The sequence below is a fragment of the Urocampus carinirostris genome, chromosome 7 (genome assembly GCF_059441175.1).
Source record: "Urocampus carinirostris isolate Australia breed hairy pipefish chromosome 7, RoL_Ucar_1.0, whole genome shotgun sequence".
Taxonomy (NCBI): Eukaryota; Metazoa; Chordata; class Actinopteri; order Syngnathiformes; family Syngnathidae; genus Urocampus; species Urocampus carinirostris.
This window is the reverse complement of record NC_142355.1, coordinates 33,830,705-33,847,190: the sequence shown is the minus strand read 5'-3', so window position 1 is coordinate 33,847,190 and position 16,486 is coordinate 33,830,705. Positions and strand designations below refer to the sequence as shown.

The following is a 16,486-nucleotide window of genomic DNA, read 5'->3' as shown; positions in this document are numbered from 1 at the left end:
ATTTTTTTCAAGAGAAAAAAAACGCAGTTATGGTTTTATGACAAAATGAAGGGATTTCATTTCATTTGAATGTCATTTTCAATAAAGTTATGATTTTAAATTGGCATATCCAAGAGATTGGATTGAACCATCATGCAATGCGTCTTGAAATAATTAAAAGTCGGCATATACCACAGGTTGGTTTGAATTAGTGCTGCACGATTAACCAAAATCTAATCGACAGGTGTTGTAAAAGGATAGTGGGATGTTTGGACGTGTTCTAAGGGATGGGCAGGGAACATGTATGATGCGGCAGGGGTAAATCAGTGAAATCTGTCGGGCCCTGCTGCTGTTGAACAGAAGAGTGTGTTGTGTCACCATGACATGGCCGCTTTCTCGTGTCCCGTTTCATCTGGAGGGACGAAAGCATGACCGACTTGTGTGTGTGTGTGTGTGTGTGTGTGTGTGTGTGTGTGTGTGTGTGTGTGTGTGTGTGTGTGTGTGTGTGTGTGTGTGTGTGTGTGTGTGTGTGAGTGTTTTTTTGCTATTTTCTTTGTTATTGTAAGTTTTTATCTTGCTGTCGGTCACCCCTCTTGAGAGATATCACCAAGGTAGATAGTAGATAGATAATCGACATTGCGGTGTGACGTAGTGCGATTGTGTTATCGCATATCACTGCATTTTTTTTCCAAGGATTTATAGACCGCAAACCCTGACAAAGCTCCCCAGAAAAGGGCGTTGTTTACTTGAATTTCACCTCTAAATAATCCTGTAAAATTCATTTTTTTGCATATGAGTGTAGCATCGGCATCTTAGCTGGAAAACAGCTGAGACCAATGCACGAAGCCTTTCCTGGTCCCAGGTCAAATTTGATCACAATAAGAAAAAGTAAACATTAGTATTTTGCACATATTTTAAAGGGTATGTCTAGGCCAGGGGTCGGGAACCTATGGCTCGCGAGCCATATATGGCTCTTTCTATGAGTATCTGTGGCTCAGAGACCAATTTGATTGCATGCAAAATTTCTCCATCTTGTTCAAAACCGGAATTATCTATCCTATTCAGGTACACATAAAGCCAAACCGAAGCTAATTTTAAAGTATCACTTGCCAGTATATATAGGGCACGTTTTCACTACAATTTACAGTCAAGGTGTCACACAAAAAAAAGGGGGAAAAAAAAACTCGTTTTGGCTGTACAACGCTAAAGAATCCTTTATTTAAAAGTTCACTATATAATCTGTGTTCAGTGTTCAGATACTTTATGATGAATCCACAGAACTGTAAATACGCCAAAACACCGGAAGAGAACTTAGTCATTTGATTGGGTGAGTGGGAGGGATGGGTGGAGCTATGCAAAAAGTACAAGCATTCCCTCCCATCTCTCGCCAAAGGTAAGCACATAAGGCTCCCTATTCTCAGAATGTTGTGACGTTTTTACAAAATAACTGCTTGCATCTGGTTTTGAAACCAATATGTATGAAAAAAAGGGTCAAAAGGAGTTTATCCGATCTTGAGTAATTGCAAGAAAGAGACAAGTTTAAAGTGGTCTGTTTGTTGAATTTGGGACAGGGGCTCTGGCACTATTCTCTTTTCATAATTTTTATCAAATCATCAAAAATAAATGTGCTGAAGACTAAGCTTTTGTCTGGGGCGCCGGTTTAGCAATTTAGTAAATTTGTCTCATAATATATGGTGTGGCTCTTTCCCAAAATAAAATTAATATTTTTTGCTTTTATGGCTCTTTGAGTCAAAAAGGTTCCCGACCCCTGGTCTAGGCGTTTCCAAAAGTGGCCATTTGGAGGCTCCTAAAGGACCAGTGACTACAGGTCTTTGCTTCAACAGTTTGACAGCTCGTAGGAGGGTTAAAGCCCGTCACTAGTATTAACTCTTGAATGCAGTAGGGGGATCAAAAATGACCCCATGAGTTATTCTTCAAAATCTTATCGACCCCACTAATGGAAGAACAGGTAGGTCATGCATCCGAAGGGTTAAGTACTCATGAAAAATAAAAATAAAAAAATACCACAGAAAATACACCCTCCTTTCAAAATCCAAAATCGCATTGAAATTGCAATACTGGTCTGAAAAATCGCAGTTAGTTTTGTTCCCAAAATTGCGCAGCCCTAGTTTGAACCGTTATACAATGTGGGGACTGAGTTCATTTTATTTTTTAGGGAATTTGTTTAAAATTATAATTTAATGACATAATGAATAAACCGGCTTCATATTATTTGAGTGTCATTTTAAATATAGTTATAATCGGAACGTGGCGGATACCAAACATTGGATTAAAATCATTCAAGAGTTAAATGTTGAAGCGTCCTTGGGCAAGACACTTGGGCAAGCCTTGCATGGCTTACTTTGCTATCGGTGTGCCATTGGGTAAAGTGTAAAGTGTATTGTAAAGCACTTTAAAGGATCCTTAGTGACTGGTAAAGCACGATATAAATGCGGCTCATTTATCAGTTACCATTTAATACAAAAATAAGATTTGAATACTACAAAAATGTTACTGGAGAAATACTACAAAAGTATTACAAACATACAACTACACTAATACTACAAAAATACTATAAAAGTGCTACGATGAAAATACTACAAATATGGGACTGAAGAAATACTACAAAAGTATTACAAACATACAACTACACTAATACTACAAAAATACTATAAAAGTGCTACTATGAAAATACTACAAATATGGGACTGAAGAAATACTACAAAAGTACTAGAAACATAAAACTAACTAATCCTACAAAAATACTACAGAAATACTACATACAGCTAGTTATACGACAAAACTATATATATCAAATTGAGTAAAAACAGGGCCATAATTATTATTTAATATTATACTATAACTGAGAACGTTTCAAACCCCATTTGATGAAACTAATCTATTTAAAAACAAATATAAATAAATATACCACGTGGATGTCTGCACGTATATCTATTCATAAATGAAAACATTGGACAGGTGTCCCAGATCAGCCCTGTGGCCACATTTTTTAACTCATTGCGAGCCCTTCACTCCAAATAGTGGCCAACCCCTGGACCTAGTCAAACATATTACAGTGCTAAATAAGCACAGCAAAGCAGCAAGACAAACAAGGTGTGGATGAATATTTATAAAAAATAACATTGGCATGATAGTTCATGAATTTTTGCATGTTCTTCAAATTAAAGTTTTTAGTTTAAACGGAATCAACGTTTTGCACCATTAGGAGGCACTAAATATTACACACTGTCCCTGTAAGGTATAATTTTTTTAAAAAAATGGGGGAAAATATGAAATACATACCCACACTTTCTTAAAGGGAGACGGATCTTGAACATAACGTAACTCTAAACTCGAGCTACAGGCAGAGACCATTTTTTCGATAAGCCACAAAACACTTTGTTACCTTTTGTGTAGAGGGGGAGGGGGGAGGGATACGTTTCTCAAAATGGAAACAAATGATTTCAAATGTTAACAATCAACGAAAATCTTATACACATCATGACATCATCGCTTTAGATAAGCTTTATTGTCGTAAGCGTCCGTGAATATTAATTATTAGTCGTCTTTACTTTTTGACGTCATTTATATACGTCATTTTCTTTCAAGAGGGGAGGGGAGATTCAATGAGCTCAAACCTCACATTGTTTATTTGCTGTTAAAATTGTTTAAACTCACTGTTCTCTTTTTAGTCACTCACTCAAGCTTCGTTTATGTGATAGAGAACAAAATCATGTTTTTAAAGTTTGTTAGAACCCCACATGTTTTTAAAAACGTACTCAGACATGGAAGGACTTTTGCTCACCTGCTATTTGAAACGGAAAGAAAGACGAAGAAGCAACGTAAGAGCGAGTTGCCTCCATGATGGCTCAATGCGTTATTTGCGCCCAATTTCTGGCGCCATTTGCGGCCCTTCCGTTTACGATGATTTTATTTTATTTTTGCAAAAAAAAAAAAAAAAAAAAGAGTTTCTAAAAATAAAATAAAAAATGATTGCGTTTTAAAATAAATAACAAATGTTGAATATAGTAAGACGAACTAGTAAGAAATTTTAATAAAATGTATCTGACAAATTCCCCCGCGATGTGTCATAGCGTAATTTGTGCCCATATAACAGTGTTTTTTGGTTTGAACAAATTTATCGACACTAATAACAGCAAACAAACAATGTGAGGTTTGAACAACCCTTCTGGACAATCTTAACAGCAATCAAACACAACAACAACGTCAAAATGCTAGAAGTCTGATTCTTATTTCAAGTGTTAGATTATTAAAATGTGTCACTTAATATGTAGTCATCACGCAATTACTTTGATAATGTCATTATTTATTTAGTTGTTATAAACGCACTTTATGCGCACACACATTTTAGTATAAGGTATTTAATTGCTGTTTCCATTTGATGTTTTGATGTGTCAATTCATTCAGTGCTTTCCCAGCAATATTTCTAAGTGGTGTTCTGATCATTCTGGCATCACTTTATCACAAAATACATATGTGTTCAGTCTTAGCAAAGGTCACTTGTACTCCCTTAGACTGGAAGCTAAGTTTGATTTTTGTTAATCGATGCCCCTTTCCCATAACAAAAGAAAAAGAAGAAAAAGTAAGAAACAGCCCATTTCAAATACGGTCCAAAACGTCAATCCAAAACTCTAAAAAGATATGTTTATTCGAACGTGTCTAGAACATGCACTTATGCACGTATTGGGGACTGAAGTAACTTAGGCTAGGATCATGACTTTAAGCCAGAAGATGGCACCAGAGACCAACACATTTTCAAATTCTGGAAAGAATCTTTAATATTTTTTAATGAAAAACACAAAATTGCTTACAAAATGACTGGAGTAGACTTTGCATTTGAATACAAGTAATCTGTTGACATTCACCAGCAGTCACAGCTTGCCATTTTAACCAAACCAGCAACTTCGGCATCCTGTGGCATCCCGCTTATATCTCACGGCTTTTCTTCAATGCATCTGCATACTGCTGCCTTGCTCTGCTCACAGGGGGCACACGTGCTAAAGTGTCCAGTTTTACAGAGGCTGAGGGAGGAGAATCCAGGAGTTACCCACCATTGCATTGCAGATCATTTTAAAACCATCTTTGAAGTGTCATTGTGTAATAATTGACCACTAGAGGTCAATGTAGCATAGAACGGAGCTGAAGTGTGTGCATTTGAAGAAGAAACACTACGGAAGCCCAAAGTTGTTGATCCCTGCCAACAACTAAAGACTAAGCAAGATGGATATACCCAAAGCTCCAGAAAAGAGTCGACAGCTGGAGTTGGTCACAGCTTGTGTAAGTGGCTAACTTTAGAAGCTAGCAGGAGATGCTACTAGAAAAGGCCAGTAAAAGATTGAATTCACCGCTTTTCAGGAGCCTGAATCATAGAACTCAGTGCCGTTCACTTTCATGACCAGCTGTGGAAGGACGAAGCAAACTTTATTAACAAGAAGAAGCTAACTATAACAATAGCAAGCCACGTTGCGGCTAACACGAGTGGCTAGAGAAGGAAATAGTGCAAAAAATCCACCATTTGCCTTTATCACATAACTTAGCAACGTTTGCTCGCATGATCACCAGCGAAAGGTGAATAACACACAAGGATGAAGCAGGAGCAGCTAACAATGAAAATAGCGGCTAGTGGCGAGCCATAGCCTGCAGGTGAGTAGCTAACATGAGTGGCTAGAGAAGGAAACAGTGGAAATAGAACCAGGTGCCTGAATCACAAAAGTCGGTGTCATGACCAGCTGTGAAAAGCGAGTGACCCTAAAAGACAAAGCAAGCTTTATTTAAACGCAGCAGCCATAGTCTGCATGAGTGGCTTGAGAAGGAAGAAATGAAAAAAAAAAAGTCAAAGATGACAAACGTCAGATGCCGGAATCACTGGACGCTGTGACCATCACATCCAGTGTAAGATAAGTGACCATTAAAGCATGAACAGGGAAGTGAGCTTCTCAAAATGGTGATTTGAGCTTCCGAGGCAGTGAGATGGTGGCAAAACATTTCAGCTTTTCTAAACCAAGGAGTCTTTACAAAAATCATGTTTATGAATTATGACACTTGTTTTTGATTATTATTTAAATCGATAGTGTTTTAACTAAATAAATGAAGTATTTTTACGACACTAGAGGTCGCTTTATAACACACACTTGGGGTCTTTAAGAGTAGTGGCAATGCATAGAACATAGAGGTGCAACTAACGATTATTTATATTTATATCAATTATATTTTTGATTAAAGCCATTGAAAATATTGAAGATGAAGCAAATAATAAATTACGGTTCTGTGTTTTTTTGGAGTACTCACGATTGCCTAATTCTCTTAACATGGATTTGTCCGGGACTTGCCGCATCTGAAATAATACAAAATAAACTGAAATAAAAAAAATCACAATAATAATTAGGGGTGATAACTGCTTTTCTTTACCAATTTCAACAAACGATACCATGCATTGTTGTATTTGAAAATATTTCAACAATGGCATAGAAATACAGTGCCTAGAAAAAGTATTGGGCCAACAATAACTTTTCATTTTGCCCCTTTTCAGACTTAAAGCTAAAAACTAAAACGATTTTCCAGGAATCACCATGTGAGACACGATTGTGAAGTGCAACCAAATTATTTCAACACCTTATATTATATTTACAATTAAAAAACTGATAATAGAAGTTGCAAAAATATTGCCCCTGAGTTTTCCCATCTCAGAAAACTGCAGATTTTCCATGAATATTTATGAATGATCCAATGTCAACCTAAATGAATAACAATGACAAACAGAGTGACCCTGCGTGTCATTAAGTCTTAGTTTAAATGCACATGGCTCAGAGGTCTGTGAAAGGACAACAGACTGCATTATGAAGACCAAAGAACACTAATAAATCTGCCCCTTATGGAAGTGTGGCAAGAAGAAAGCCTTTTCTGAAATAATACCATAAAAGGCCTGTTTGGTGTTTGCAAGAAACCACGTGCAAGACACAAATAACGTGGAAATAATGTGGAACAACGTGCTCTGGTCAGATGAGACCAAAATTGAACTTTGCAAAGCATTTGGCATAAGTAACACTGCACATCACCCTGAAAATACTATCCTCACTGTCAAACATGGTGGTGGCATCATCATACTCTGGAGATGTTTTTTTTTTCAGAAGGGATTGGGAAGATCATTAGAGTTGATGGAAAGATGGATGGACCCAAATACAGGGTAATTCTGGCAGAAAATCTGTTGGAGTCTGTAAAAGACCTGAGAATTTGGCCACATTTTACCTTCCCACAGGAAAACCATTCTAAACATAAAGCAAAATCTACATAGAATGGTTTAAAACCAACAATATAAAGGTGGTAGAATGGCTAAGCCAAAGTCTAGACCCTTTATCCTATAGAGCATTTGTGGAAAGATCTGATAAATGCTATGCACAAATGATCCCCATCAAACCTTAAGGAACTTGAGCTGTTTTGTAAGAAAGAATGGGCAAATATTGATGTTTCAAGATGTGCAAAACTTATAGAAGCCTAAAATACGGTAATATGTCAAAAAGGCCAACACTTTTGCCTGGCACTGTACAATCCCAGTCAAAAAGTCCTCCACACTGGTTCTCGGTCCTTCGCAAAGAGGGCTATGGAGCAGGGGCATTTGCATTGGACCCCCATCGTATCCGAAAGGGGAACTTGAGTTCGTCTCAAAGTCAAAACCTCCTCCTCCAGTTGCCTCCTGGCGATCTCCAACTCCAGCTCCGCCTGGAGTCGGTTGACCTGATGACTTAGCTGATTGAATGAAAAAAGAATGTAGAAAATCAAACCAAACCAAGCACCACTCAAACGACGTTTATAGTTTTTTAATGAACACACCTTTTCTCTGTCTGCTCTACATGTTTGTTGCTCTTGAATCTTCCTCTTAGCAAGTTTGAGCAGAAATTGGGGCCTGGAAAAGCATAAATTAAATATGCATGTATCGAGAATAGAGGGTTTGCCTCCTGTCACACTATCGTACAACTCATGTCTGAAATAACGTCTGCCCGAAAGCCCGGGGCGTGCCTCTTTTACGTTGGGCGTACAACTTACACAACGTCTCTGCCCGGGTGGCCGACAACTTTTTCAAGAAAAAAAAATCTTTCGTTTTTATTTTTAATTTTTTCATTTTTTTTCCCAATCAAAAGTTTACTTTTTTCCGATTTCGAAATCTTTGTTCGGTTTGGAAATTTCGGAATTTCGGTTCGTCAGGCAATCCGCATACTCGGCAGCCAATCAGAAGCCCGCATCGAATAACTTGGTGCTTCCGGACTTTCCCGAGCGTTATAAGGTCGTGCATTTGCATATCATTTTCTAAAGTAGACAGAGAACACAAGAAAAATGAAGAAGTGGTTAGGAATCAAGCCAAAACCTGAGCCCCAGAAGAAAGATTCAAAAGAAACTAGTAAAATTGATGACGCTACAAAAAGTAAATGTACATTAAATGCATCGTGGAAAGAGGAGGTCACGTGGCTTGTAGAAGACAACGCAACGCAAACATTGCATGAATTAAGAAAAATAAACAGGTACATAATGATGGCAGATGGAAAACATCAATGCCATATACATGCAATGAATGTTATAAGTAAATTTATAATAAACTTAATTTGAAAGTGTTGTTCTGTTATATATTCTGATTAACTCTGAAAAGACTGAAATGTTAGTTATTGGTCCATCTAAGTCCCGTGACTTTTTCTCTAAAACCGCTGTGAACATAGACAATTGCCACATCACACAGAGCGACTCACTTAAAAATGTAGGTGTCATTTTCAACCCCGATCTGTCCTTTCAAACACATGTGAAGAAAACTACTAGAACCGCTTTCTTCCATCTCCGTAACATTGCTAAAATTCGTCTCAGTCGGATGCGGAAATCATAATTCACGCGTTTGTTACCTCCCGTCTCGACTACTGTAATGCACTACTTTCCGGTCTTCCGATGACCAGACTCAACAGCAGACATGGGACCAAGTCACACATGTGCAAGTCTCAAGTAAGTCTCAAGTCTTCACCTTCAAGTCCCAAGTAAGTCCCAAGTATTTTTTTCTTGGGCAAGTCAAGTCACAAGTCAAGTCCCGAGTCTTAGATTGCCAAGTCCAAGTCAAGTCACAAGTCATAAAAACAGCGACTCGAGTCGACTCGAGTCCAAGTCACTAAGTCTCAAGTCCCCATGTCTGCTCAACAGTCTCCAGCTGGTACAAAATGCTGCAGCGAGGCTTTTAACAAGGACAAAAAAGTACGATCACATCACTCCAATTTTGGCTAACCTGCATTGGCTCCCTGTTAGCCTAAGATGCGATTTTAAGGTTCTCCTATTACTATACAAAATCATACATGGACTTTCCCCCTCATATCTTTCAGATCTGATCTCCCCCTATGTCCCGGCCCGAAGCCTTCGTTCCGAGAGCGCCGGTCTCCTGGTGATCCCAAGAGCCAAGAAGTGTTCCGCTGGTTCGAGAGCGTTCTCCATCCGGGCACCGGTGTTGTGGAATGCTCTTCCCCCTGAGATCCGATCTGCAACCTCAGTGGAAAGGTTTAAATCTAAGCTTAAAACTCACTTCTACTCTATAGCATAACAGCTAAACTTCTTATATGTAATAACTTGTGAAGCCCTTAGAGACTAATTGTGATTAAGGGCTATACAAATAAAAATGACTTGACTTGACTTGACTTAACAATCCTTAATACTTTGCAACAATGTTTTTCTTTTTTGCGACGAGTCTTGTTGTGTTTCAAGTTGTGAAAAATGGGGTGGGCAACTTTATGGCTGGGCAGGCAACTTTTCAGAGTTGTCTGCCCAGGTGTTTCAGACACTGGTACAACGAATGAATAAATAACTCAATATTTTCACAAAAGCATCCTGCGCTGGCCAGACTAAATCATAAGAAATACACACATAAATTAAGATTTAAAAAACAATTCTTCAGAGAAAAAAAACAAAACTCAGCACCTCAGTCAGTCAATAAATGTATATACAGGGTTCATACAACCTTTTCATTGCCAAAAATTGGGAACTTTTTAAGGACTTTCAAAGCAATTTTTCAATATCCCCAGTATCATTAAAAGAAGATGTCGGGTGTGAATTACGTGTATTGCAGATCTACAAATACAGTATAGCTGCAATTTACATATGCGATTTTTAAAATCTCTCCCTATATACAGTTGTGGTCAAAAGTTTTAAAAACTTTTAAAGAACATAATGTCATGACTCTCTTGGTTTTCCAGTTATTTCTTCAACTGGGATTTTTCTCTAAACAGAACGTTCTTTGTCACGAAAACATTCATGAGGTTTGGTCCATTTATGACTTTATTATGGGTTAACAGAAAAGTGATCAAATATGCTGGGACAAAAAACGTACATACAGCAATTTTGGTGACTTAGAAAGTTGTGTCAGTGAAATGAGCTTCATCGCATGGCCTCTTAACTCCTTGTAAGTGATTATGAGTGACTATGGCTGGTGACTTCTCTGAGGCCTTGATTCTGTGGCCCCCCTAAGGCATAAATTCCGACCTAAGAAGAATACACCTTGGTTTACTGAAGAAACTAGGTTACTCAAACAAAGTTGCAGAAAACTTGAACGAAAATGGCGCACTACTAAGCTGGAGGTCTTCCGACTGGCCTGGTGTGACAGTTTGCTGAAATATAAAGTAGCTTTTGCCTCAGCTAAAGCTTTGTTTTTCTCTAAAATTATTGTTAAACATAAGAATAATCCGAAATTTTTGTTTGACACAGTGGCAAAACTTACTTACCAGACAACAACTTAACCCAAATGGTTGCACTTATTCTGCTAACGACATTATGGAATTTTTAAATAAAAAGATTCAACCAATCAGGAATTAAATTTTAGAAGAACGCTCTGTATCCTCCTCCTACATCAAAGATGTGGAGGTGTTAGGTAAGGACTGTGTCGGCGGTTGTTCAGAAACATTCTCCAGTTTCAATGATTTGTCCCTTGATAATCTAACACAGATGGTCAGTAGGGCCAAACAAACTACGTGCCTGCTCGATCCGTTTCCAGCTTCACTGGTGAAGTATCTGTTTGGGATCTTAGGACCATCAGTTTTAAATATTATTAATATATCGCTATCCTCGGGTATTGTTCCTGTAGCCTTCAAGTCTGCCATCATTAAACCCACGCTTAAGCGACCTAACCCTTACCCAGAAAGCCTAGGTAATTATAGGCCAGTGTCAAATCTGCCATTTTTTTGCAAAATTACTTGAAAAGGTCGTTGCACAGCAGCTAAATGACTTCATGTCAGAAAATAACCTCTTTGAAACTGTCCAGTCAGCATTTAGGGCAAATCACTCTACCGAGACAGCCCTGGCTAAAGTAACCAATGATCTCCTTTTAGCAATAGATTCCGTTGCCTCATCAATGTTACTGCTGCTGGATCTCAGCGCTGCTTTTGATACTGTCGACCACAACATATTATTGGTTCGTCTAGAACGCGTTGGTATCTCAGGAACTGCACTCTCGTGGTTTAGGTCCTACCTGTCAGACAGAATGCAATGTGTTAACTATGGCAATCTGACCTCTAAACAATCTAATGTCCCCTGTGGTGTTCCTCAAGGCTCTGTACTCAAAATGCCCCCTTCTTTTTAGTATTTATATGATCCCGCTTGGTGACATTATCCGCAAGTATAATATTAGTTTCCATTGCTATGCAGATGACACTCAACTGTATGTGCCACTGGAAAAAACTGGACATTTAAGTTGTAGAAATCTGGAGGCTTGCCTTACTGAGATTCAAAGATGGATGTCACTTAATTTTTTACACCTTAACCCAGAAAAAACTGAAATGTTGATTATTGGTCCAGCTCACTGTCGTCAGTTGTTTTCAAACACTACCCTGAACCTAGACAAATGTAATATCACCCATAATGACTCGGTCAAAAATCTAGGTGTTATATTTGATCCTAATCTGTCGTTTCAGTTACACGTGAAAAATATTACTAGAATAGCTTTCTACAATCTCGTTCGATGCTGTCCCAATCAGATGCAGAGGTTTTAATTCATGCGTTTATTACTTCTCGGCTTGATTACTGTAATGTATCGCTTTCTGGTCTCCCGATGTCTAGCATTAAAAGTTTTCAGCTGGTTCAGAATGTGGCAGCTAGACTTTTGACTAAGACCAAAAAGTTTGAGCATATTACTCCTGTATTGGCCAACTTGCACTGGCTCCCAGTCTACTTAAGATGTGACTTTAAGGTTCTCTTATTAACACATAAATATTTGCATGGGCTTGCACCCTCTTATCTCTCTGATTTGATTTCCCCCTATGTTCCTGCACGGAGTCTGCGCTCGGAAAATGCCGGTCTACTTGTGACTCCGAGAGCCAAGAAGTCTGCAGGCTCGAGAGCGTTCTCCATCCGGGCCCCGGTGTTATGGAATGCCCTGCCTCCGGAGATAAGATCTGGAACCTCAACGGAAGTTTTTAAATCAAGGCTTAAGACACACTTCTATTCCAAAGCGTATGATTGATGCCCACCTCATATTCTGTTTTGTCCTGTCTTTTTCAGACGCCTGTCTGGCTGATATGAAGGAGAAGGATGATTTGTCAACCCCTGCATTTACCAGCTGGCAGAGATGGGAAGCAGCGTCGTGGCCGTCATAGACTTTCTGGACTAGTTTACAGGCTGGGGGCGTCGTTGGTGTCATGCTCTTTCCGGACACCTTCAACATCTTACTTAGTGTTTACTATTCTGTGTACAGTAATGCTAATGGTAATTCACCCTGGTCAATCCTGGAAGGGGGATTATCACGTGTGAGGTCCTTTCTCAAGGTTTCTCTTTTTTCCTCACACTGAGGTTTTTGAGTTGTTCCTTACCCGCATGCTGGTTTAAGATCAGGTAATTGTGTAATTTTGTAATTGTAATCCTGTGCAGTCCTTTGAGACATTTTTGTGATTAAGGGCTATATAAATAAATGTGACTTGACTATGTGTGACTTGAAATAACCGCCTCTAAATGCTTCCTATAGCTTCCAATGAGGGTCTGGATTCTGATTGAAGGTATTTTTGACCATTCTTCTTTACAAAACATCTCTATAGTCAGGTTTGATGGTTTCCGAGCATGGACAGCCCGCTTTACATGAATATTCAAGTCTGGGGACTGAGATGGCCATTCCAGAATATTGTACTTGTTCCTCTGCATGAATACCTTAGTATAATTTGAGCAGTGTTTGGGGTTGTTGTCTTGTTGAAGTATCCTGGACCGGCGCAACCTCAGCTTTGTCACTGATTCAAGTAAACTGTTGGCAAGAATCTGCTGATACTGACTGGGATCCATGCGACCTTCAACTTTAACAAGATTTCCAGGACCTGCACTGGCTACACAGGCCCATAGCATGATGTAACCACCACCAAATCTTACTGTGGGTAGCAAGTGTTTGTCTTGTAATGCTGTGTTCTTCTTACGCCATGCATACCGCCCCTTTTTATGTCCAAATAACTCCATTTTAGTTTCATCAGTTCACAGCACCTTGTTTCAAAATGAAGCTGGCTTGTCCAAATGTGCTTTAGCATACCTCAAGTGACTAGGTTTGTGGCATGTGTGCAGAAAAGGCTTCTGCTGCATTACTTTCCCATACAGCATCTCCTTGTGCAAAGTGCGCTGAATAATTGAACAATGCGCAGTGACACCATCTGCAGCAATATCATGTTGTAGGTCTTTGGAGCTGGTCTGTGAATTTGACTGTTCTCACCATCCTTCGCTTCTGCTTGTCTGAGATCTGTCTTGGCCTGCCAATCCAGGCCTCAACTAGAACTGTGCTTGTGGGCTTCCATTTCCTCACTATTACCTCACAGTGGAAACTCATCTCATTAGCTGCACCGCTTATCTTCAGTAGGGTCGCGGGGGTGCTGGAGCCCATCCCGGCAATCATCAGGCAGTGGGCAGGGGACACCCTGAACTGGTTGCCAGCCAATCGCAGGGCACACAGGGACAGACAACTCGCTCGCTCATTCACACCTAGGGACAATTTGGACCGGCCAATCCACCTGAAATGCATGTCTTTGGAATGCGGGAGGAAACCGGAGTGCCCGGAGGAAACCCACGCAAACACGGGGAGAACATACAAACTCCGCACAGTAAGTCCAGTAGTTGGATTTGAACCCACGCAGGAGGTTCCCAAGACCTTAGAACTGTACCGCACACGCGCTAACCACTGCGCCGCTGTGCAGCCCACAGTGGAAACTGACAGCTGAAATCTCTGAGCCAGCTTTTTGAAGCCTTCCACTAAAACAGGATATTGAACAATCTTTGTTTTCAGATCAGTTGACAGTTGTTCTAAGGCTCCCATGTTGCTACTCTTCAGAGAAGATTCAAAAAGGAGAACAACTTGCAAATGGCCGCCTTAAATACACTTTCTTGTGATTGGCTTCACCCGTGTATGTATATTAAGGGTCAATGAGCTTACTTAACAAATTTTGTGTTCCAATAATTAGTGGTTAAGGTATTCAAATCAATAAAACAACAAGGGTGCCCAAATGTATGCACTTGCCCTCTTTTGCTTAGGTAATTATTGCACACTTTCTGTGTATCCTATAAACTTAATTTCACTTCTCAGATATCACTGTGTTTGTCTGCTATATGATTTAACTGAAATTGCTGATCCAAACAACCAATGATTTATAAAGGAAAATCTTGAAAATGATCAGGGGTGCCCAAACTTTTGCATATGACAGTATATATATATATATATATATATATATATATATATATATATATATATATATATATATATATATCCATCCATCCATCCGTCCGTCCATCCACTCTCTACTACTACCAGGGTTGGCAACGGTTACTTTAACTGGATTACTTTCAATTTCTTTTGGATTACTCCAATACCAAATATGCTGATAAAAGACAAAAGAAACTAAATATGAATAAAATTACTAAATTTTGTGCAGGCTTGGGGAGTAACGGAATACATGGAACGGCAAAAATGATGTTGGCAAGCTGTTTGGATTTATTTTCATTTTGTTTCTGTCACATTTTATGTTAGTTTTGCCGGAGATCAAACAGATGAAAGCCAGGAGAGAAAGCTTACCACGTGTTGTGAGTCATAATTTTATTCATATTTAGTTTATTTTGTCTTTTATTAGCATATTTGGTATTGGAGCAATCCAAAAGTAATTGAAAGTAATCCAGTTAAAGTAACCCTACCCAACCCTGACGACTACTCTGGCCCCAGAAAGAATGTTGTTTCTACCCTGTGGCCCACAGCCTAAAATGACCTGGACACTCATTAACTCCTCACTCCTGACAGCTTCATTGGGCTGCTTGCTTTTTATTACTTTACCACTAGGTGTCACTAGTTACAGACTTTTAGGATGTACCAGACAAGTGTTTCTCAACCAATCGTCTATCTTTTTCTTGTTTGCGTTCTAAAAATTAGAATAAATAATATTTTATTTGAGCAAATTTAGCAATATTAGGGGGTTATCAAACAGTGAGAGCAACTATTCACCAGTTTGCATTAAAAAAAAAAGATTATGATGTTATTACTATTTCATTATTATATGACGATTATGATTTTACAAGATTGTAATTATCAAAAGTAGGATTAAAATAGGCTCAGTCGACCACTAAAAAGTGTGTTGAATAAGGGTACCGAGAGATTTAAATATATATCCAGTTAGAAATCAGGTTTTCTTGGGAAATCACAATGAAACATCACTGGTGAGCTATTTCTAGAATCAATCCGCACGCTACTCAGGTGTTCTGGACCACTTCAAGTTATATGGTTAAAAGATATAAGACCTATTGGAGGTTACCTCTAAGGGTCTTGCTTAAAAGTTCCCTGACCTCCCGAATGTCCTTGTCTATAGGTAACTGGACCCTCTGAAGGCCCTTCCTTAAACATTCTTGGACCTCATGAACGTCCTTACCTAAACGTTCCTGGTCTTCCTGAGTGTCCTTGTTTATAGGTTCCCTGGACTCCCTAAAGATTTTTGCTTGAAAGTTCATGGACCTCATGAAGGTACTAGCCGAAATGTTTGGCCCTCCTGAAAGTCCTTGTTTATAGGTTCCTGGACCCTGAAAATCTGTGCTTGAAGGTTTTTAGACCTCATGAAGGTCCTTGCTTAAAAGTTCCAGGATCTCCGGAAAATCCTTGTTTATAGGTTCCTGGACTACCTTAAGGTTCTCGCCTCAACGTTATTGGACTCCCTGAAAGTCCTTGTTTAACGAATCCTGGAGTCCCAGTAAGTACTTACCAAAAGTTCCTGGACCTTCGGAATGTCCTTGATCAAAGGTTCCAGGACCATCTGAAAGTCATAGCTTAAAGGTTCCCGGGCCTTCTAAATGTCCTTACTTATAGCTTCCAGGACCCCCAGAAGGTATTTACTTAAAGGTTCTTGGACCTCCTGAATGCTCGGTATTATATGTTCCTGGACCACCTGAAGGTGGTAATAAAATGTGGACCACCTGGGATTCCTTGGATCGCCAAATATTAGAGCGTGGCGTCGAGTGACTAATTGTCAGATCTAGTTTT

General features: G+C 39.2%; 2 protein-coding genes across 9 annotated transcripts in view; both read right to left on the bottom strand.

Annotated features, from left to right (window-relative positions):
* The window catches only part of LOC148363058 (uncharacterized), a 36,032-nt gene extending 32,172 nt beyond the window's left edge, over positions 1 to 3,860 (bottom strand). For 4 of the 6 annotated variants that reach the window (XM_088340651.1, XM_088340653.1, XM_088340652.1 and 1 more), the window contains exon 1: positions 3,283 to 3,412. In XM_088340651.1, coding sequence (XP_088196777.1) covers positions 3,283 to 3,354 — 72 coding nt within the window. In that variant the 5' untranslated portion in view covers positions 3,355 to 3,412. Of the gene's footprint in view, positions 1 to 3,282; positions 3,413 to 3,784 lie in introns of those variants that run through there. The other 2 variants (XM_088340655.1, XM_088340656.1) reach the window with 2 other exon arrangements.
* Positions 3,861 to 4,827: 967 nt separating this feature from the next.
* LOC148363057 (uncharacterized) overlaps positions 4,828 to 16,486 on the bottom strand; it is a 45,300-nt gene continuing 33,641 nt past the window's right edge. Inside the window, exons 1-5 of one of the 3 annotated variants that reach the window (XM_088339370.1) lie at positions 9,254 to 9,493; positions 7,828 to 7,900; positions 7,672 to 7,743; positions 6,289 to 6,334; positions 4,828 to 5,021 (exon numbers count right to left, since the gene is read on the bottom strand). In XM_088339370.1, the coding sequence (XP_088195496.1) occupies positions 4,927 to 5,021; positions 6,289 to 6,334; positions 7,672 to 7,743; positions 7,828 to 7,900; positions 9,254 to 9,318 (351 nt within the window). In that variant the 5' untranslated portion in view covers positions 9,319 to 9,493 and the 3' untranslated portion in view covers positions 4,828 to 4,926. Of the gene's footprint in view, positions 5,022 to 6,288; positions 6,335 to 7,671; positions 7,744 to 7,827; positions 7,901 to 8,735; positions 8,853 to 9,253; positions 9,494 to 16,486 lie in introns of those variants that run through there. The other 2 variants (XM_088339369.1, XM_088339368.1) reach the window with 2 other exon arrangements.